Source organism: Callorhinchus milii, unplaced genomic scaffold (assembly GCF_018977255.1).
Source record: "Callorhinchus milii isolate IMCB2004 unplaced genomic scaffold, IMCB_Cmil_1.0 Scaffold4, whole genome shotgun sequence".
In the NCBI taxonomy this organism is placed as follows: Eukaryota; Metazoa; Chordata; class Chondrichthyes; order Chimaeriformes; family Callorhinchidae; genus Callorhinchus; species Callorhinchus milii.
In genome coordinates, this window is record NW_024704745.1 from 44046791 (window position 1) to 44071201 (window position 24411).

The 24411-nt window shown below is 39.0% G+C and overlaps 1 protein-coding gene across 1 annotated transcript; it reads right to left on the minus strand.

Moving 5' to 3' along the window:
• Nucleotides 1-588: 588 nt before the first annotated feature.
• On the minus strand, nucleotides 589-23929 carry LOC103184835 (zinc finger protein X-linked). Its single transcript, XM_007903042.2, is given in 10 exon segments — nucleotides 589-2468; nucleotides 2471-2710; nucleotides 3509-3649; nucleotides 5932-6069; nucleotides 7391-7432; nucleotides 8057-8200; nucleotides 12061-12219; nucleotides 14177-14746; nucleotides 15824-15921; nucleotides 23693-23929. Coding segments are annotated over 9 exon segments (2454 nt in total). The 5' UTR covers nucleotides 15891-15921; nucleotides 23693-23929; the 3' UTR covers nucleotides 589-1515.
• Nucleotides 23930-24411: the final 482 nt, after the last annotated feature.

Below are 24411 nucleotides of genomic sequence, written 5' to 3' on the forward strand. Positions count from 1 at the left end.
TTGAGGTTCCAAACAAACTACAGTATACTAACTCTGAAGTTTCTAAATTGCATTGCAATATTATGTCTTATTTTCTTTTTGGGTGAATAAATTGAAAGAAAATTCATTGAGATTATTCAATGTTGTATCTGTACACAACTGATTTCTCAGTTTTTTTTCATAGCTAAAATGTTTCTTTTTTTAAAATATGTATCACGAAGAGGGACTTGGTGCATTTGTGTGACCAGCCTGAGGTACATTGTATAAAGCAGGATAATGCATGCAGTTTAAAACTTATCACAGCCCATCCAAAATAGATATTACACATCTGGAATGCATTGCCTGAAAGGGTGGTGGAAGCCGATTCGATAACAACTTCTAAGAGAGAAGCAGATAATTATTTGGGGAGGACAAGTTTGCAGGGCTATGGGGAGAGCGGAGGAGTAGGATTGATTTGGGTAGTTCTTTTCAAAGAGGCGGCACAGACACGATGGGCCGAATGGCCTCCTTCTGTGCTGTATAATTCTATTATATTTTTCCTTTAAACTTCTGTAATTAAGAGTAAGCTGCAGTATACTATAGAAACCACTTGAAGTTTTAAAAAAATTGTTTAGTGCTATTTGTTTTATTTATACAAGATTTATACAGATATTGGCAAAATATAATTTTGGGAAAATGTGTACACTTGTAAAACATCAGTGATGCTTTTTCTTACACAATATCTGAAACAGTAAATTAGCTATCAAGAAGATTCTTCCACAATGTTGCAACTGCTAGACCACACTTGATACAGTAGAGGAATTAAGCACATTTGAAGATACAGACAGGTAAAATACAGCAGGCAATGCCAAAATGTTCAAAATTCTCTTTGCAATGTTTTTATATTTTTCCCCTTTTTTCTAAAAAAAATCCATGAATTTGTAATAAAAATAGCAATCCAAGTAAGGACTGAAGACACACTATTTACTATAATATATTGCAGCTTAGGAAGCATGGGTGACAAAAATACAACTGTAGCTGAACCACCAAATGAAGTGTTATCAAAATACAGAAGGATATGCAGGAAATATGAATTTCTGCCAGGTAGCAGTAAGCAAAAAAAAACTGTAGCACTTCAATAAAAACCGAGCAATGAGAAAATGATAAAAAAAAGTGCCACTTTCCATCTATAATTATTTTGAAGCTAATTTATTCTTGCATAAAATAGAAGATTGGGGTCATTTATTTAACTAATAACGGCGGGGACCATAAAACTGTAGCTGTTTGGTTGCAACTAGCTTGTTGCTTTTATCTCTGAAGAGTTAATACAATGTTGCAAACAAATTCCCATTTAATGGATAGCTGAGTCAAAGGAAGTACAACATTTTCAGTTTAAACTAGATCTCCCACCTAGCATACAATCCAAATAGAAAAAAAAAGTCAGTTCAGTGATCAGAATGAACTTAACTTCAAGTCTTTGACTATAACTGGACACAAATATTCTTTTAATATACAATGAACATACTAGAAGCAGACACTATCTAATTTGAAAGTAGTTCATGACAACCCCTCAACCAAAACAGCATCTTTATGATGTCGAGAAATATGCTGGTTCTTTTCTGATGGTCTACGGAAGCCTTTCTTGCAGTATTCACAACGATGGGGATAGTCCTTTGTGTGAATGGAAATAACATGCCGTTTAAAGCCAGAGGCATCAGTAGTACTATACTCACAGTACTCACACTGATAAACCTTCTTGCCACTGTGGGTTTTCATGTGCTTTTTGAGCTCAGCCTGCTGTCTAAAACCCTTTTTGCACCGTTTACACCTAAATGGCAGATCCTTGGTGTGAACTGAAAGAATATGGCGACTAAGAACAAAAGGATCGGCAATTTTGAAGTCACAGTGCCTACATTGGTGCAGTTTTTTACCCTTGTGAGTCGACATGTGTTTCTTGAGCTCTGAGGGCCGATGGAAACCCTTGTCACACACCTCACACTTGTGAGGATAGTCCTTGGTGTGGACTGAGATAATGTGGCGTTTCAGGTCACTAGAGTTGGAACTCCTGTGATCGCAGTGTGTGCACTGGTGGGTTTTGTTTCCCTGATGAATGGTGGCATGTTTTTGCAGTTCTTTGGCATCTGTGAATGTCATGAAGCAGTGGTCGCACTTGAATGGCAGATCCTTGCTGTGCTTGGTCTTCATGTGGGTTTTCAGGTTTGAGGCATCAGCTGACTTGTAATCACAATACTGGCATTGATAGGGCTTCTCCCCAGTGTGGGTCCGCATGTGCTTTCTCAACTCCGAGGGATGGCGAAAACCTTTGCCACACTCTACACATATGTGAGGGAAATTCTTGCTGTGTACAGCCAAGAGATGGCGGTTCAACAGCCCCTGCTCTGCAGTCTCATACTCACAGAACTTACATTTGTGCATCTTGGTGGCTCCCTTTTCCCGGTGAATCAACTTGTGGGAGACCAGTGCTCCTGGGTGAGAAAATTTTTCCCACATTCATCACACTCATAAGTCTTCTCTGCTTTGCCTATGAGAGTGTGACTTTCAAGGTGGTTGTGTAAACTGGTTTTCTTGTTGGTAGTGTAATCACAGTCAGTACATTGGTATTTTTTCTTGGCCAGTTGCTCTGGATGATTTTTCATGTGTCTCTTCAGGAAGCCCCTGGACTTGAACTTTTTTCCACAGATCATGCAGGGATAAACAGTTATTGGATGTCCATCCGGTCCTATAATGATTGCTGCATCAAAAATAAGAAAAGAAAAGTTCAGCATATCCATTGTTACTGCCACAAACAATTTCCTGAGTTGTGTCTGCAATGCAAGGGATAGAGCAAATTGTTTTTAAAACCAAATTCACATAACACAGTCCAGCAATCCTTCAAAGCTGTGTAAGTTTTAAAAAATATACATTGTAATTAACAGATGTTTACAACTTTCCCAATTCTTTCACCTCCCAAGTACAATAAAACCATGAGAAGTATTGATTGGGAAGGCTGTATGATCAAAATTCGCTTTAAACAGGGCATAAACATAATACAGAAATAGGGGAAAAACATATACGTATCAATGTAATCCAAAAAAATCTGATATTCTACAATTAAAAATAGACAAACTCAAATGAAGTGCAGTACAATCTACAATCTGTGCAGGTCTTCAGGTTTAGCAATTACAAATAGAAACATCCCAATAAACCAAAATTGCTTTAATCTGGTATCTAAGGAATAAAGGGGATAGAAATGAATGACAAGTTAGTGTTCAAATAGAGATCATCAACAACAACAAAATAGTACTTATATAGCCCATTTAATTTCGGAAGGATATCCCAATGAACGTGGAAGGTTAGGACAGTAGATTTCAAATGAGTATCTAAATGGCACTGGCAAAACATCTCGGGAAAATAAGGTTAATATGTCAGTCCTTACAGATGTTTAAGTGTTAAAAGAAATTTCTATTACATTTTTGAAATGACCAGTTAACCTAGAGAATAAACAAAATCTCCATGCATGCCATTAAAAATGAAGAGTAAAAGTCTGTACCTGTCTGATACTGCCTATTTTCAGGCCTTTTCTTTTTTCTTCCCCTGGGTTTTACCAGTCGAGTAAGGCCAGCTGTTCCATCTGCTTGCAGAAGGTTGCTTGCGGTTCCATTCTGGTTTTCGATAGCATCAGAGCCATTACCTAAGATAGAACATAAACATTCTGTTTTACCATTCACTTCATATATTTAATTGGAATCCATTTTTTTTCAAATAGATTTTATTTTTGGTTAAAAATATTTTTTGGTACATATTTACCCTCAGTTACATTATAATTAATTATACTCAGCTGTTACTGTCTAGACAAGTTATAGCATGCTGGGTCAATTCTAGTCAATATGCAATACAATTTCTAGGTAATAATATTCCTTGCATTTGATATAGGGCTTTTCATGTCTTCTAGACATCTCAAAGCGCTTCACAGAATATACTGTAAAGTGAATTGACTGCATATTTTGTGGGTGAAACACAGCAGATAATTGCACGCAGCAGTGTCCCACAAACAGTCATGGATTGAAGTGACCAATTTATTAATTTTTTTTTCTTGAGAGATTATTATCAGGCGGGTGGAGTAAGGAAACTTGCCCAGGGTTTTGCCCTGCCAGGAATCGAACCCAGGTTTCTCGTTTGTGAGGCGTGTGCTCTAACCACTGAGCTACAGTACTCCACTAGGTGTGGTCATAGTTCAGCAATAATCTCCTCCCTTCTACTCAATGATTGTAATTGGCCATGAAGCACTGTAGGAAGTACTTGTTATAATCCTTACATTTAATATAGCGGCTTTCATGTCAGGGGGATGTCTCTTAAGCGCTTCACAGGATATACTGTAAAGTGCAGTGACTGTGGGTTTATATGCAAAAAGTCCTGTACGTCCTTAGATTCAGGTGGCGACTATTTAAATGCATGCACATGAGCAAACAAAAATTATCGCCAGCCAGAACACTTGGGATAGCTGAGAATCACCTCTACCCAAGCAACGACAGACAAGTGTGTTAAGTTCAAAGAAGTTTGTTCTCACTGACCTGGAGAAAATGTTGGGCTTATAACCAAAGAGCAATTATTTTGAAAATTAAAAGTGACTGATATTAATTCTCCCTTCTTCCCCCATATGTAACAGAATCAAAGGTTTTGGTCTAAGAATTTTTCCACGTTATCATTTACTGATGCATTCTTGTTAATATAAGTCACATTAATTAATAGAATCATGGAAAAAGCCATGCTGGAGTGGCTGAATTTTCTTCCATGTGAAATGCCATTTTGGACTGTCCTGTGAGTTGATCCAGAGCCACCTGACCCCAGAAAAACACAACACCGGCTGGCAGCTGCTATATACTTGCTAGTACTGTGTTTTTCCAAGGTCAGAAGACTTATTGCAGGGATTTCACTAGAGTGCTCCAGGAATGCAGAATGATATATGTGTGAAAGATACAATATGTGGGAATACTTTTAAAAAGATATATTTTTGCTAGATTTTCCCTCCCTTTAAAGCACTCAAGTTTAAAATCAAGACTGTCATTAAATAGAATGAATATGAAGGAAAATGGTTCAGCAAACTACAATTAAAATGGAACATACAATTTTGCTTGAAATTTGGTTTCTTTATATGAAAACAAATTAATTCACTGCACCCATATCCAAGAAAGGTACATTGTATTTTTTTTAAAATTTCAGTTTGACAATTAATTCCATAACTTTTTCTTACTGGGATAGAAAAACTACCTACTAAGTAGAGTTTCTTTATCCTTTCATTGTTAGCATTTTCTACAATGTTGTGTGTTAATGTGGAGAAGAGAAAGGGCCACTTTTGCTATTTGGCATCAGTGGGTGTTGGCATAACCTTAAATTAAGATTATACTGTGCACTCCCACTGAACTAGGATAATTTACATGCGTGGAGTATACTAAAGCTTGAGGAATAAAGATGCTACAAGGTAGACAATCTTTCATTCTATTTTGCATCTACCACCGAGGCTGCAACTGGCCTTCAGTAGCAATGATGACAAGAAGATGGGAGGCCTCTGATGTGCCACAGGCCTGTAGCAGCCTGTTCCAAACAATAACATTGGTACATGTTCTGCCTCTCATTTGGTGTCTGAATGAAACAACTCCTCGTTGGAAGGATTTGTCAAGTTTGTGTATACCAACACTCATCATGCACACAGAATGAAACTGGCAATCTAATTTGGATTAGTGTGAAGGTAGCCTGAAAGACACAGGTTCCTAAATGAGGTGAAACTGTCTGAAAATTGGGTCAGTTTTCACAAAGGTCCGTTTGAAACAAGCATAAGTTTGTCAGGGTGTACTTTCCAGATGGCTCTCTTGAACCAGAAAAATAAAAGGATGGTGTTCTCCTAATGTATCTAAGTTAAGACTGAGCTCACTAGAAAACCCAAACTACATATATAACAGAATCTACAATATTTACCGTAAGCAGTAGCCCAAGCTACAGGTACAAAGGTTTTGTTTATGTCACTATCCTCAATTTGTTGCTCATGAACTACTGTTGCATCTTCTTCCCCAACAATGACTTCCATGTAAACTTCATCTGCAATATCTGCACAGCCTGTGAAGACAAGAGAACAGAAATAAATTATTCTATCCTTTCAAATGAATTAACAGAGGTTAATACAAAGTAATAGCTTCTAAAAAGCTCTGTAGTGGTGTATTTGTGGCTTAACTGCTGGTAAACAACAAACATAAGTTAAACAACTATTTCTACAGCAAATTTGTTGTATGCACCAAAAGTCATAGAACTTCATCTCTGATGAGATCTCAGATCTGAACTGAAGTCTTGTGACTCGTGTGATGCATTCCTGATGAAAATGCAGGCTGCGGTTACTTTTGCTGGCAGCCAACCAGCAGTTATGCCATTAGAATGCTTTTTGATGCCATTGCATGATTAAGACTCGAAGATGAATCGTAGAATCATAGAATATTACAGTATAGAAGGAGGCAATTCGGCCCATCGTACCTGTGCCAGCTCTTTGGAAGAGATACCCAATCAGTTCCACTCCCCCACTGTTCCTCCATATCCTTGCAATTTTTTTCCTTTTCAAGTATCTATCCAATTCCCTTTTGAAAGTTGTTATTGAATCTGTTTCCAGCACTCTTTCTGGCAGTGCATTCCAGAATGTGACAACTCTCTGTATATAAAAGAATCCTCATCTCCCCTCTGGTTGTTTTGCCAATTTTCCCTACCACTGACATTAGGCTGCCTGGCCTATCGTTACACTCTCCCCCTTTTTTTGAACTGACCCATGAAAATATAGCTCTCCTTGGAGCACCATACTTTGATCAGTCTCACAAGCTACTCATTAAAACTATTGCTGTAGTCCCAGTTGAAAATTTATAATCTGAGGAGAATCTCAAACCTTAAGCATAAGAACAATTAATTGCATTCCCATCACCTAAATTCCAAACCTTAATACAATATTCACTTCAAGCTTATCCTTAGAACAATTGGTGGCAGTGGTGGAAACGACAGTGCTTCTCCACCCTTACGTTTCCATGCCTAAAGGGTAATGGAGGTACAGACCTCATGAATTTCATGTCAAAGAACATATTTTTAAAATGTATACAATTTCCAAAGTGTCTGCATCAAATAGGATGACCCAAGTCACTTCAGGAATATTACTGTTCCAAATGTTAAGGCTTGGAGTTAGATCGGGACACCCTATTCCTTTTCATGGACTATAGCAAAGTAGAGATTTAATAAAACAAAAATAGATACTGGATGTTAACCTTGATCAATTAAGATGGTAAACTGCAAAGGCATTGTTTAGAAGCTGCCAAAACTATGGAAATCGTTTCAAAATCTTCAACTCGCTCATTACTGTAATTGACAATATCCAGTAGCAGTTTAATGAAAAAAGTATTGAACTTACTTGCTTCGAGATAGCAGTTCTCCTCTTGCTGTGAAGCATTCACTGTGATAGAAAGTGAAATTTATTGATAAATGAGTGAAAGTTTGGCTGAAATATAGTTACTCATGGCATGGAATAAAATCACATTTTATTTTAAACACCAGTTTGTTCAATATTATCTGACAAAACTGTTAATACAACAACAAGGATTTATATAGCACCTTCCACGCCGGACGGCGTCTCAGAGCGCTTTAAATACATTGAAGTTACTGACATAATAGAACAGTAGAACCTCTTTCCCACATCAAAATATCATAATGCTTTCAAAGTATCTTGGTAGCATGATAGCTGGAAGATGAATAATCCAGGACTTTTCACTGGGTTTAATATTGGATTGTTTTATAACTGAAAACATCTTGCAGCTTTTCCCTTAAAAACAGACCTACACTCCTTCCTTACATTTGATTAAATACTAGTAGCCTTTATGAATATAAATTAATTAATACCATATTTATGGTTCTAGATGAATCTTAACATTAGATCCCTGAAAGGAGATTGGACAACGTGATACTGATTTGTCTAAATAAATAAGGGAAATGCGCAGTTCAATAGAATTCTGAAAGGATGGTACTCCATACATTTTACTTCAGTATGCATTGATTTTCTGAATAAATGCATGTGACTTACTCATGTCTTCATCCTCCTGGTTGGGGTCATTGACAGTCATATATACCATCTTCTCACGTGGCACTCTGCCTCCACTACCATGATCCAGTAACCCAACAGTATGATCATTATCAGCTTCACTTTCACCAATATCCACTGTTCCTCCTTAAATTACAGAAAAATGAGAATTTTCTGTAGAACTGGGACTTGAACAGAAACATGTTCAACAACGTGATAAAGCGCCATATCAAATGCAAAGATCGTTATTAGTTTATCATTGTCAGCACCACAAAATACAATTTAGTATCAGAAATAATTTGGAAACTAAAGTGGTTAGTTCAAAGTAATGATAGCTATACAAAATGACATTTGTATAGTGCCTTTCACGTCGGGAGGATGTCCCGAGGCGCTGCCAAAAGTAGCAAGCATCTCATTCCAACTTTTTTCAAGATCTTATATTAATTAGTTTTGTTCATTTGCAGTACTCAACAAATTTCCTTTAAATTATCCTTAATACCTTCTCTTATCTCTTAGACCAACAGGAAATGGGATTTTCAGGAAGTGGCTTCTCAATTACAGAATGTAAGAAAGGCAATGATGAGTGGGGAACTATGGAAAGAAAGAAAAGAATTGCAAACTGAGCAACCTACAGGGATCTGAAAGATAAATTACTGATGTCCTGGCAAAACTAGATGAGTAACCAAGATAGTTAAGGAAGCAAACGGTACAACCAGGAAAGGCCAAGAACATTGGTATTGCTTTGAAAGTTTGCATTTTTTCTCTTAAAAACTTAAACTCCCCAATTGAATTGTAACCAACTGCTATTTCCCACAAGTTATGGTCACACTATGGTCAAGATATTCAACATTATAAATGCAAAACTCATTCCATAATCTTGGTGGCGCATTTGCAATGAGAAAATATTGTATTCTTTATCTTTAGAGCTGATTAATCACCGATCAATTGCATCATTCAAATACTAAAGTGCTCTTTAAATTCAGGTACATTCACAATCTAACTGCAATAGTTTGAGCATCCAGTAACGACTAAAGCAAAAATGAGCCTTTGTTACTTTTTTTAAGAAAGCGGTGTCTTTGAAAATATAACTGGAAGGAATATAACTGCCAAAAAAAAGTGCATTTTAAATTGCTTTTTAATTTAACAAATTCATACTGTCTTTAAGTTGTTTCACAAGCCACTTTGTGAGTCTGTCTCCATTTGCTGCAGCCTCCATGAATTACCTTCTGTATTTCTCAATTGTGCAGGACTGATGATAAGGGAGTGACATTTGTGGGACACTGCTGTGCACAATTGGCTGCCACATTTCGCCCACAAAATATACAGTCAATTCACTATATCCTGTGAAGTGCTTTGAGACGTCTCAAAGACGTGATAAGGCGCTACATCAAATGCAAGGATCATTATTATATTATTAAGTTTAAATTGTCAAAATGATGAACCAATGTTGATGTTGCATATTTTAAACATTTCCAAAAATGAAAGATATACAAATCATTCTCGTGAAAGGTAAGCTATGAAATGTATTTCAGATTCCACCCCGAAATAACCTCTATACACTATAAAACGAAATAAAGAAGACAGATTCAAATACGATAGCTAAAGCAATTTAACATAATGAGGAGGGATTAACACAAATTGCTAAAGCATCATGGATTAACAACAGTATCTATAAATATAGTAAAACTCGTACAGTCTTATCTTTATATAAATCGCATAATTGCAAAAGTCAGATATTCACCCGGTTCCCGTTCAGTTTCCTATCAAAACCACTTAGATTGCTTTGCACTACTTGTAGTAACCATCTCCTAACTCGTAATGCCGCTCCCCAACCTTTTATTACTCCCGCACTTATAGGCTGCATTGAATCGCGGGAAATTATGCCCTTACCCATCCAAGCATGCTCACTTACCAGCCGCCTGCATTGAATCGCAGGAAACCTAGTCTTGATCCAATGACACATGTGCAGAAGAACTTAATTTCCCACGATGCAACGCAATTCCAGTGCTTGCACCCGGTACATGCACGTGTGGTAACAGGTCAAGACACATTAAATTATGAAAAATGTAGTTTTGTCCCATCACCACATGCGTATTTACTGGCTACATTGAATTACGCATGCGCAGTGTTGATTGATTAAATTGGATTTTTTATGATTTATACAGTGTGCCTGTAACTCAGACTTTACATAAGTCATATTAACTGTTATGATCCCGACTGATACGACTTGTGAGTTTTATTGTGCCAATCAACACGTCTAATTTTTTTTCTTAGCTCATCAGACAGTTACAAATCAGGGTGCAAGAATCAAGAAAATACAGTGCACTCCCTGGACAACATGGTGTTTGGGATTCTTTAAGATGCATGTTATAGCAAGGTGCGATAGCACCTTTGACTGCATATACATGCCACTGCTGGTTTCTGCTCTAAAAGAAAAATAGGTCGACTTCCAGGTCAGTGGGTTACCACAACGTCACTTCCTGTTTTCTCCACATGCTCATAGTAGGAAGTGATGTGGTAGTGACATGATGACCTGAAAGTTTTTTTATGTGCAGAAAGCTAAATGACATCCAAATCATTTGCTCACCACCAGATTAGGCCTAGTAAACCAGAGTTTAGCCATTTTAATGTGAAAAGTTGGCAGGGATTGGGAATTGAGTGTGCTAGCTATACATTTGTGAAACAATAAGGGTCTGCAGTCAAAATGTTATCAGTGAATTTGCACTATAATGAAGGGCATTATAAAGGTCTACACTGTAGTCCCATCCCTCCCTCCATACTTTTAACCCTGTTTCCCACTCTTCGCTCAACTCCATCATTTCCCATATGAAACCCACCACCTGCTCCCTTGCCCCCAGTCCCCACCCCTCTCCTCTCAGCCCCACCTCCTTGCCCCCCACACTAACAGACCTTGTTAACCTCTCCCTGTTCACTGGCACCGTATCCATGCCCTTAAAGAAAGCCGTCATCACCCCCACCCTCAAAAAACCTTCCCATGGCTTATCTCTGCTCTTCAAATACCACCCCATATCAAACCTTCTTTTTCTATCAAAGGTCATGGAACAAGTTGTCACTTAATAATAATCCTTGCATTTGATATAGCGCTTTTCACGTCGGGAGGACGTCCCAAAGCTCTTCACAGAATATACTGTAAAGTGAATTGACTGTATATTTGTGGGCGAACGCGGCAGCCAATTGCGCACAACAATGTCCCACAAACAGCCGTAGATTGAAAATGACCAATTTATTATTGTTTTTGGTTTTGGAGGGATTATTATTAGGGCTCTGTGTGGAGTAAGGAAACTTGCCCAAGGTTTCGCCCTGCCTGGAAATGAACTCAGGTCTCTCGCTTGCAAAGCGAGTGCTCTAACCACTGAGCTACAGGACTCCACGAGGCTTCCCAGCTTTGCTCTGTCCTCTCCCAGCATTCCCTCCATGTACTTCTCTAATCTGGGTTTTGTGCTGCTTATAGCTCAGACAGCCCTTGTCAAAGTGACAAATGACATTCTGTCTACCTGCGAACAGGGCTGTCTCTCTCTGTCTTCTCGACCTCTTGGCCACTTTCAACACCTTTAACCACTCCATTCTTCCCTAACTCTTCCCTCACAAGATGCAGATTATTCAGAACTCTGCAGCCCGTCTCCTCTTCCGCACCAGGCTCCAGGAACTTATCACCCTCGTTCTTGACCGCAATCCCTCCGCCTCACCCCCTCTCTTGCCTCCTTCAAGTCCCGTCTGAAGACCTTACTCTGCAATCATGCCTTCTGCCAACCTTCCAACCCCTTCACCCTCCTCCCCCCCCCCCCCATCTGACCCCAACTCCCAGCTAGGGTCCAAAACCCCTGATTGTCCAGCGCCCTGGGACTATACAAGTGTATTAGATTATGAAAGGCACTATACAAGTCTAATTTGTTGTTGTTCACCATCTGGGCTATTTGTAAGGAACATCATACAACATTACGAATACTTGGTATTCATTTGCAACCAAGCAATACTTTCCTACTTACCCAAGTCATCCTCTCCACCATCTGCTTTGAAAATGTAAACTTTAATGACTTCAGAGCAGGTACCATCTGCTTTTAAATGATCACCCTGTTCTGACAACCCAGACTCAATCTTTAGTTCACCATTCCCTCCATGTTCCAGCTTTCCTCCATCGTCATCCACTGCAAAACAAATTGTATGGTTTACTTTCAATTGGAGTGCTGCATACCATAAAACTTGCTCAGTTTGAAAACCATTTTTCATCCATTTTCATGATATTATATGGATTATATTAGAAGAATGTACAGGAAACACATCATACATTTGTTAAATTTACATTATTCTAATAAATTACTTTAGCTTTGACAAAAACAAAATAATAAAAGTTTGCTACTAGTAAAATGTATATGCTCCAAACCATTCTATTCAGAAAAATGTAATATTGGTTGAAAAGTTTAAAAACTATTAGTATTAATCTATGTAGGTTTGAAAACTAACTGATGACTTCAGAGCATTTAGCATACCCAAATCTCATCACTTAGGAAATTAGTTTAGACTGTAAGAGTCAATGATGGAACCTCTGTTATCTTGTGCTTCCTTCTGTAAACAGATACAGAGAAATATATATGTACAAATACAAACATACACCTTCATATATGGTTTGCAAAACCAGAGTTCAGGATGTACATAAAATATTTGAAGAACACTAAACATATTTGAAAAGTGATCTTTAGGTTCAATGGCTGTTACGAATGTGTCACATGGTGTGGTACTGAAATGCATAGCCTATTATCTGATTATTATTATCTGCTGTCAGTAAATCTCAGCCAGGATAAAAGAGGGGAGGGATGAGAAAACAGTAACTGGCAAAGCTCACGCTTCTGATCACATGGGAGGTGAACATAGGAAAAGAGGCCATTCAGCCCATCACACCTGTTCCCCCAGTTTATTAGATTATGACAGATATTCTAAATCCATTCCCCTGCTATTTTCAATACCCTTTATTATTCTTAATTGATTGTCTTTACTGTTCCTCGTACCTGAATTTTACTGCCTCACCTTTTAAAAGTTCAAACCTCAGCTGCCATTAGTACCCACTCTCTTAATCCCTCTATTTCCCATTACAATCTTCTCATGTCTTCTTCAATCCCAGCTTTGTGTTGTTAGCAAACTTAAAAATAATTCTGCCTATTTCTTCCATCTGGGTTATTTACGTATAATATCAAAAGTTGAAGCTTCAGCACTGACCCCACTCGTCACTGCTCCAAAGAACATCCATTTTATCTCAACAGAAATTAGTAACAAGCTACAAAAACTATGAATTCTGGGAAGTCTCTCTCCCCTCGTCCCCTAATATTGTCAGGTTTAATAAATCCACATTAACTAATTCCAAATGAATATAACACAGCAGACTGATGTGAATAGAGTAAGATACGTTCCTTTATGGCTCAACATTTTTCTCCAGTGAGTTGTCTGCCTTACAGATAAGGACGATCTAAGGTTTGATTCCCAATTTGAATACAACACAAAGCAAGGGTGGAGCTAAGGTGGAAGGACTTGGCAGGGGTCGAAGTACAGATTTGGCTGACCTGGCTTGACCCCTCTGCCTCCATCTCCCAATAGGCCCTAACTTGGTTTCTAAGGAAATAGAAGTAGACCGGAGAGCTAATGTTTCGCTAATGTTTAAGATTCAAAACAGCAACAAAATCGTAATCAGGAATTTAAAAGTAACTGAGTAAATTATTTGCAGTCAGTTTTGGTCAACTGACATACAAAATTCGCCGACAAAGTGATTGGGAGGGTGGGGGTGTCATGACACAAAGTGTGAACCACTGATGTTGGAATCTACAAAGACAGTTTCTTGTACCTCCCCAAGAATATAGTGTCCATCAATGTGTCATGCACCCCCGCCCAACCCTCACCAGCTCCTCCACTGATACAAAGTAAACAATATAGGCATTATGTACATTTCCTTCCCATTTCGCTAAACGTTAATCAGAGAAAAGTTTTTCAGTGCCAATATTACTTAATACAATAAAATTATTCTAAATGTTGAGTTACAATTAGTTGTCAAATGGGTACAAGTTGATTAGTGCTTTCTTTTCCATATGCCATAGGCCTACCTCTCTCGTCACTTACAGGAAATCATTAAATAATCTTCACAGGTGCCTTTATCCTCTATAGGTGCCTCGATCATGACTGGGACCGCCTCCTGACTCTGAACTTGTAAGCTGTGTGCATCTATCACAGTCTCTGTAGCCGAGTCCGTCACCAGAACCTCTTCTGGAATTACATCAGGTGGCAAAATATCTGTGACTATTTCAGCTTCTGTAACAGCAACATGTTCAACTGTCTCCATATCAGACACATGAATCGATTCACCTGTCAGTACATGTTCTGCTACAGATATAGCTTCAGAGGTAATGTCAGAATCCAAAACATCCTCTGGGACTGTGACCAAGGTTTCTTCAGTGGCAACATCTGTGTCCAGCACTTGTTCAGGAATAATAATGGTTTCCGACTCTTCAATAATGTCGGGACATTGAATATCTTCAGTAATGACATCTTCAATAACATCCTGTATGACAACAGAGTCCGTATCATCCGACACAAAGTGTGAACCACTGATGTTGGAATCTACAAAGACAGTTTCTTGTACTTCCACAAGAATATGGTGTCCATCAATATCTTGAGAAGTCACTTCCTGAACTGTAAAATGAAAAGATGTTCAGAATATTTAGCTGACAAGTCAAAATTCTTGTGACTTCTTGTGAGGTAACATTAATTAGTATTGCTCAGTTGTACTTTTTTTAATTAAAAAAAACAAATTTTAGTAGAGAAATGGTGGGATGGTGAAATGTCATACTGGACTCGCGTATACTGTGAAAGCCATACAGAATTACAATTCTAGACTTATGATATCCCTACTGATGTCTGGAGAGAATTATTTTATGATAAATAAGACTAGAGTAGAATTGTTACTGATGGTTAAACAACTGAATTAATCCTTGGAATGTCAGGTGAGTTTTCTTTAAAAAAAAAGGAACTGAGAAAAACTGCTCTTCAAATTGTGACCTAATTTAAGAATTTTCCAAAATTTTGCATAATCTTAAATTTTAAGACAATGATGTTAAGGCTAAGAGCCCTAATCCCACTTGTTTGGAAAGCAAATGATTGAAATGATACAATTTAAGGGTGGGGCATAAAGTTCCATTACATTGAGCTGGGATTGTTCATGTCGACATCTTATAATATGGATTTGAATGTGAGAGAGCCCAAACATGGAACATTTTAAATTAAGACAATAAATATACATTCACAAAAGTTAAATGAACAATAGAAACTATACTTTTCTCCAAGCAATGGAAGTATTTCACTCATGGTTTTAAAAATCTCTTCTAAACCACATGCATGCTAGGAATGTTGGCATTACAGGAGGGCAAGCTTTAAAATCATAGCCAAGACAGTTAAATTAAGGTCAGGAAGAATTTCTTCAAGCAGAGAATAGTAAAGATGTAGAATGCTCTGCTCCAGAAACCTGAAGAAGTGGAATAAATAAAGAATGTTTAAAAGATAGACAGATACTTGAGAAGTAGAGGTGAATGAGGTGGGCATTGGGAATTTTGTTTGCAGACCTTGTTGACTGGTCACCAAAAGGAAATTCCTTTTAATGGATTAGATTCTAATTGACAACAATGATTCCAATTCATCAATTTAGGATTTTTAAAAAATAATCCAAACCAATAAACATAAAAACATAATGAAATGTTTCTGTATCTGAATTACCTGTGTTATCAAAAATCACCTTGGGCTCCTGTTGCTGCAGTTCGAGCCCTCCCACATCTTCATCCATGGTCTGCAATTCTCATTGGTCACTGCTAAACCTATGAAAAACAAAAATTAAGAAATTGTTCATTACTTCTGATTATTACAATTGTTTTGCCTTTGGAATCATGAATGCATGAGTATATGTATTCATGGAAAATATATACCATCACTTTGTAAACTTCTAAATGTGACTCAAGATGTGTAAACCTGATAACATTTCAGCAAATGTTTGATGACAGTGCTCTACTGAGCTTTGTTTAGACAATCAACTCAGCTACTTTAAGCGTAGGGGCAGTTTTATTCTACAGAGTTACATGCACTGGAGACTACATGAATACTGTGTTAAATTCCACAACATTAATGTTGGATAAACAGTTATGAATTAGCACTCTGTAAATCTGAACTAATGGGATTTGAATATTTTAGTTCTGGACTTGGACGGGATCGGTATTACTTTCTCCCAAATTTCTTCTTACACTTTTTAGTTCTGTGCATAAAATATTTGGTTCATTGCTAAACTCAAACAGAACAATGCTGTATGGATATAATTACATCAGTTAAATGGTACATAAATCAGACTCCCAGGTTCAAAGTTGGTAATATCACCGCAAATGTGAATCATGCCTCATTATTTGAGTAGATTTATTACCTGAACTAGACCAGTAAATATTTTTTAAAGGCATCCACATTTAATTGGGCTGAAGCTAAATAAAACATGTCATTGCAATGTAACAAAAAGCAACAATAATGTATATTTATATTGCACCTTTCACATTGGTAGGATAATCTCAAAGCATTTCACATAGCTGATTGGAAACCCAAGCCGTGTGTCAAATGCCTCAAGAATTTTAGAACTTTATTAAAAGATATGAATATGCAACCTATCATTCAGAAACATTTTTGAAAAAGCATTGATCGAGACAGTTGTTTCATGAAAGTAATTTTAATTTTTTTTAATGCATTTTAATCTCAGATCTTCAAACCAGCGCTGAAGGCACTCTTGAAAGTTCGAAGTAACAGTTTTATTCATTTTTAACAAAAACACCTATAATTTGAACTGTTTTAAAAATTGCTTACAATTAATAATTGTTTTCAATACAAGTATAGTGATAAATGGATATAACATGCATAATCCAGAACAATTGAATGAGAGAAGATACCTATAGAAGAAAGAAAACAATCTACTGTATTTAATTTCACTCTTGCATTTTCTACTTTACCAAATATTTACATCAATTTACAAAACACTAAATCAGTGCTCAGCTATTCCAGTAATAAACTAAGGTTTACTATTTCACTCCTCAAAAATCTGAAAATTTATAAGAATATCTCTATATAAATACAATCTTGCTTCTTTAAAGTCACTAAAAGCCAAATGATATTCTATAAAATATTTCCAATCAGCAATTTACTAATTTTAGTGAGCTGCGTAATATAACCTCCAATGACAATGTTTTTCCTTATAAAATATAGTACAATCGACCAATGAGACAGCAACTACAGGTTTCATAGAAACACTAGAATCATCGGGTTTGGTACATTGTTCGCTTGCATGCCCGGAAATGTGTCTTCACTCTTCTGGTGAAGATCGAGAATATTCTCTTCTTAGGATCAATCCAACATGCCAAATATTTCCATGACTAACGTTCACTGATGTCCAAAACATATTTAGGCACAGCAATGTAAATCTCAGATAAATCAAATGATAAATAAAATGTGCTGAGCATCTATACTGCTGGTTTACAAAGACTAATGCTGAGATGTTAACTCAGTGATTAAAATTAAATTATTGTACTGAAATTAAATTTAAAAATCTATTATCTTTGTTATTAAAAAATTCTGAAAGGAAAACAATGATATTCTTCGCCTGCATTCAAAATAAGAGGGTACACCAAGGTACTCAAAATATAATCCAAGTAGAAGAATGTAAAATAAAATATAAATAAGTTGTGTCAGTAAAACATGGACAAATTATTCAATGATTTAGATACTGAAACCCTTAGATATATTATGAAATTAGCAGACTGGCTCTGGTGTCCATCTTAGATTGCATTACTTTATATTTACCAACCATACACATTTACAATGTACATTTTAATGATACTTCTCAAATTGATGTATCAAAAATTTCACAAATCGTTACAATACAAGCAATCTAATGATTGTTTTTGCAGGCAAACACAGCAGTCATTAAGCACCATCAAGGTCACACAAGCCATGATATGAATGAACAATTTGTATGGAGGTTTGTTGAGCAGCACACTGGAAGAAACTCCTCCTTTTGAAGTGACTAATGCAGATGGGAAGGGAACCTAGGCTTAACATATCACCTCAAAAATGAGATGAGTCTTAAAATATTATAAGGAAGTAATATTAGATAATTAACAATCTTTAGCCAACCATCTACCCAGTGATGTCTTCTGTAAAGTCATGTGTGGATATCAGGAAAGAGCAGGATAAGACTTGGTTTTGACACTCCTGCAGCCAAAGAGCCTGATGAAACAAACTTAAGCTCCCACAAGAATATCACTTAAAAGAGGCACCCAAGGGCTTTCAACGCCTGTCAAAACGTACCAACTCTCCCTTCTGAGCTTTTTGTTTGCTTTCCGTTGCTTCTCTCCCCTTTCTGAGATCACATGCCAGTCTTCGAGAGGCTTCCTTTTATTTGCCCAGAGGAATTATGACAGTAGAACTGCTTTGCCAAAATATGGATATGATTTTTTAAAAATCCACAAAATTAATATTTGATATTAATATTTAATATTAAGCAAAACAAAAGCTAAGTGGAGGCAGGCTGGCGGATGTATTTTTCTCTTAACTCTAATAGCAAGTCACTACGTGCAGTCTCATTCAATTGTTACACAATGACATTGGCATATCCATTCTATGAGCCAAAGATTGGTGCAAAGAAGTTAAATGAAATAATTTTGGGAAAAGTGCAATTTAATAAGTAATTCAATTTACAAGATGAGCCTTTGCCTTCAACTTCCCAAATACGTGAAATAACAAGTGGGCAGATATTGCCTGAAACCACTAGACCCTATAAATATCATTGAAGACTTTTTTTTGTCTGAACTGCAGTTCAGACAAAAAAAAGTCTTCAATGATATTTATATCTATCATATATAATCTATCATATATCATATAAGTCTATGGCTTGTAAAACACTGTTTGAAAAAGGGTATTTCCATTGACTCCTTGAAAGCTGGTAAGTAAAAACACTACAAAATGCAGCACCAAACCATGAAAACAAATTCAGGCTGCAGGTTGAAAACTGATAAGCATGCAGTTTCTCAGCAACATGAAGATAATATGTAATTGCCAGTACAATATTGACATCAAGTGCCGGAAAAAAATATTACAACTGATGGGCTAAATGTTTGCAAGTGTACTAAAAACACCTTACTCATAAATGTACTTCAGTTTATACTCAATTGTTTTATATTCAAGATGTATATACAGTACTTTGAACACTTTGCCTTTAACTTTATGGTCGAGTGGGCAAAGGTACACCTTGTGCAGCATCAGGCAATACAGGCTGAAAGCACAACATCTTCAACTTGCATTTATATAGCCCCTTCCAGTCGGGGTAGCAGAGGTTTTACATAAGAAATAGGAGCAGGAGTAGGCCGTTCAGCCCCTCGAGCCTGGCCCGCCATTTAAGATAATTGATGTTTTAATTCATGATTGGTAATGATCTCAGCAAAATTAGGGATATTACAATTGACCTTAATGTCCATGGGTTGGGAAAGGGAGCAATTTGCCATCTCTATTTAGAGACCTCTGACAGAAGTGAGTGTGCATGCAGATATTGTGTGAGAAAAGAGACAGCCTTGCCTTTACATCCCAATGGTCAGACAGCTTACCAGCTGTCAAGGCTCAAAAATGAGAACTTGGGCAAAATACTAGAGGGTGTCAAAGAGAACTTTGCTGAGCTGAGATCTTGTAATTCGACATTGTGTATGTAGGCTTCCCAGAAGACAGACTTTACAACTTTAGAATGTCTTGAGGAACTGAATATATAATATAGTGCAAAGGAGGACATTGGATTCAATACTATCATATACAGGAGGTAGAATGCAAAACAATGTACTGTTTTGAAGATTATAGTAATGGTAAACACAGGGGAATAATAGTACAATGTACAGAGGCAGGAGGATATTTAATTTAATATAGCTGAGGAATGAGAATTATAATCTTACTTTTTTTGTTTGTTTCATGTAAAAACAACATCTCAAAGGGCTTAGCAAAATAGACTGGATTAGAAATTATGTGAAAGTGGTTATATAAACAAACGTGGCAGGCAAGCAATATCCAATAAACAATGATATGAGCAGCCCCTTCATTTGAATCTGTAGGTAACATTTTATCATATAATGTGCTAGGATAGGGAATCTACTCCTAATACAGAAAGACGATACACTGTAATGCAATAGACATAAGGACATTTCCTGGGCCAATAGGAAAATTCAACATAAAACAATGGTCACTAGTTAGGCCTCAGTTAGAGTATTGTGTCCAATTCAAGGCACCACGCTTTAGGAAGGATGCTAAGGCCTTGTAGCGGTTGCAAAGAAGATTCACCAGAATTATACCAGGGATGGGGGACTTCAATGTGGAGAGACTAGAGAAGCTGGGATTGTTCTCCTTAGAGCAGTGAAGGTTAAGGGGAGATTTAATAGAAGTGTTCAAAATTATGAGCGGATTTTATAGAATGAACAAAGAGAAACTGTTCCCACTGGTGGGTGGGTGGGTAGGTAGGTAAGAGGACACAGGATGGGTCGGCCAGATGACACAGATTTAAGATAATTGGCAAAAGAACCAGATGGGAGACAAGGAGAATTCTTATTACCCATAGAGTTGTTAAGGTTTGGAATGCACTGCCTGAAAGGGTGGTGGAAACAGATGCAATAATAACTTTCAAAATGGAATTGGATATATACTTGAAAAGAAAAAAAATCAAGCTTATGGGGAAAGAGTGGGGGAATGGAACTAAATGGATAGCTCCTTCAAAGACCCAGCACAGTCATGATGGGCTAAATGGCCTCCTTCTGTACTGTACGAATTCTATGAGGATGAAATAGTTATAAAATAAGTGGGATAGAAAACAGAATAATACAATGGACATAAAAATATCTTAATAATACAAACAGACAGAGGTATTATAATAATATTCCTTGCAATCAATATAGTGTCTATAAGATTGAAATGTCCCAAAATCATTTCATTATTAATTCCTGTCTTGTGAACGAGTGCATTTGTAAGCAAATATGGGAGTCACTTTTCACATAGCAGTGTTCCACAAACAGCCATGAAGTGATTCACCAATTTACCTGGTGAACTGTTTGTCAGGTCATGGGACCTTTCACAATCACCTGAACATGACCTTGGATTAACATTTCATTTGACGGATAGACACAATCTAATGCAATGGAAAATATATAATCAAATAATGGATTGTGGGGGAAAATATGCCAGAGATATAATAAAAAGGATGTGCAGTAGAATATTATATCATGGATAGAATACAACAATACTTTGCAATAGACAAAGATATATTCATGATTATATTAGAAAACAGACAAACACAGCTGCAACGGGTACAGCTAGTATAATATATAATGGACAAGATATAATATAAAATTGCCACAGACATAACATAAAATATATGGATATTATACCCTCCTTCCAATGTGAAAACGCTATACAAAATGCAATTTGTTGTCGTTGTAAAGAAGGGATATGGGTTATGTACTATACAATGGACAAGAGAATAAAAATGTCCCTTGCCTGGAATAGTATCCTTTCTACCCCACATTTGCACCATAACCCGCTCTGCCTTTCTCCACCTCCGCAACGTCGCCCGGCTCTGACACTGTCTCACACCGCAGGCCTCCAAAACCCTGATACACGGCTTCATTACATCGAGGCTTGACTATGCAAACTCATTGCTTGTTGGCCTCCCCAACTCCTCCCTCCATAGGCTGAAGAGCATCTGGAACTCTGCAGCCCGTGTCCTCTCGCTCACTAGGCTCCGCGGCCCTATCACCCCCATCCTCGCCCGACTCCACTGGCTTCCCATCACAGAGGGTACAGTTCAAGATCCTGGTCCTCACCTTCAAAGCCCTCCATGGTCTTGCTCCCCCCTACCTCTCTGACCTCCCAACCCCCTACCACCCTCTTTGCTCCCTCCGCTCAGGGGGCTCCGGCTTGCGTCACGGACCCTGCCTTCTCGCCCCACTATCGGCAGGCGGGCCTTCTGCCACTGCACCCACCCACTGGAACTCCATCCCGCAGTCCCTCCGCCTCGTCCCCTTCAAGACCCACCGCAAGACCCTCCCCTTTGATCTCCTGCTTCCCCCCTGCCCTCCCCCGCCCCGACCCTCAGCTCGGGTCCGAAAAACTCCGTCCGTCCAGCGCCGTGGGACGTCTCCTGGTGTGAAAGATGTTTCGTTGTTGTATACAATATTATATCTGCGTTAGTATACAATACTATAAATGAAATGGAAAAATGTACAGGAGATTGAAAATATAAGACGGGGGTTAATGATATAAGCATGCAGTGTATTTAATGATATAAAAATGTACAGGATGACTAATCATATAAAATACAAAGGAAGTTTAAAGTATAATTTACAGGTTTAAAGATATAGAACATATGGGGGTAATGATATAAAACTTACAGGAGATGTAATGACAGAAACATAACAAAAAAAATCAATCGCCCGCAAAATATAACCAACTCACTTTACAGTATATTCTGTTAAGCGCTTTGAGATGTCTGGAAGACACGATAAGGTGCTATATCAAACGCAAGCATTATTAGAATAAAACTTGCAGGAGGCTCACAGGATACAAAACTTACAAGCCGAATGGTATAAAATCTGCAGGAGGTTTAATGGGTTATAAATTGTACACGGCTCACTAGAATCAAGGTGCACCGTTGAATCTGTGAGGAACGTGTTTAATGTGCAGTGCTGAGCAGGGCGCCGTGGCCAGTGCCATGGCCAGACCGGGTTAACCTGGACTGCCTGCAGTACAACATGATCCTCTGCTCTGGGCGCCAAAGCTGCCGCCGTGTCAGCCCGTGACGACAATGACGAGGGAGATGGCGGCCGGCCACAGACTAGTGTGAGCCGGACAAGAAAGGGAGAAAAGAGGCGCCGGGCGGAGACGGACGGCTTTACTATTTGCGCGCGCCAAATACATAAAGTCACCGTCGCCGCCACCGACGCCCACAATTTTAACAGTAAACCGCCCATCATTTGGGTGGGGTGGGGAGGAGAGAGAGAAAAAGCGCTACTCCGCTCCGGTTCCTTGGGCGCAGGTGACCCTGGGGCCAACTCCACTGCGACGAGAATTGAAAAAAAAACCTGCTCACCGCCAAAATGGCGGCCGGCGCCTTCCTGCCGCCCTCCCCCGCCGACATTTTATGGCCGCCATCACCGCCCGATGCTCCTCACTCTCTTGTCTCATACACCTTTAACCCTCAGCCCCGCCGTCAAATCAAACACACGTGTGGCCGCCGCCTTTAACGTCTCGAACCGACGGTTACATTTTAAAATTTTAAACGAGCTCGAGCGGCCTCCGCTCACACACACACACACACACCGGCGCGCGCTTTGTTGTCGAGGTTTGTCAGCCGCCGCCCGGGGTCCCGGCCGCTTGAGGCCTAACTGCGGCCTCCTCGGGGCCTACCAACCGCCGTAGAGGGGGAGGGGGCGGATTGCGGCTTCAACCCCCAGCGGCCCCGGCGCCGTTCGCGGAGGGGGACCCGGCCGAGCGGTCAACGTTGCGGGCCGGAGCGCGGGGAGGGCCTGCCCTTACCTGGTAAGTGAATCCGCCCGACAATGGCTGGATTTTGGGACGTTTTCAACTCCTTCCTGGCTGGGCCGAGCGAGCGCTGGCGGGTCGGGTCGGGCCTAGCCCTGCCAATCAGGCTTTGTTGTTTGATGGCTGCGGGGAGGAGGAGGAGGGGCTGACTCGGCTCGGCTCCCCGCTCCCGCCGCCGTAATACGTAACGTCAGAGCCTAACCCCTAGGAAAATGCGGAAGAAGCAAATGCAGTCAGGCCAGAGGCCGGGAGGGAGTCTGACAGGCAGCCCCGAGCGGTGCGGGAACCTTTCCAATCCCTTCTCCATCGCGCTCTCTCTCGTCGGCCTGTCAGCCGCCTCCAGGCCCCTCGCCTTGTCACGCCGAGGTCGGGGGGGAAGTGAAGCCCGGAACGTGTTTGTAAATAATAATGGAGGCGGCGGGGAGCGAGCTGCGTGAGCCCCGCCAGAAACAACGCCCCAAAAACATAACGAGCTCATTTTTAAATTATTCTCTTAGGTTTTATTCATTAAAGAAAAATAACCCCAACTCGGGCAGTGCCTCCCGGTGAAGAGGCGACGGTTATTTACTCCGGGAGCGGGAAGCTCGAGCGTACATTTTTTTTAAACAAAAATCTCGTCTCGAAACCCGGACACCGCCGTCTCCAGGACGGGGATGGAGAATGGCGGTGGAACATATGAGTCCGACTCATTAAAGTGCTTTGGTGTATTTTGT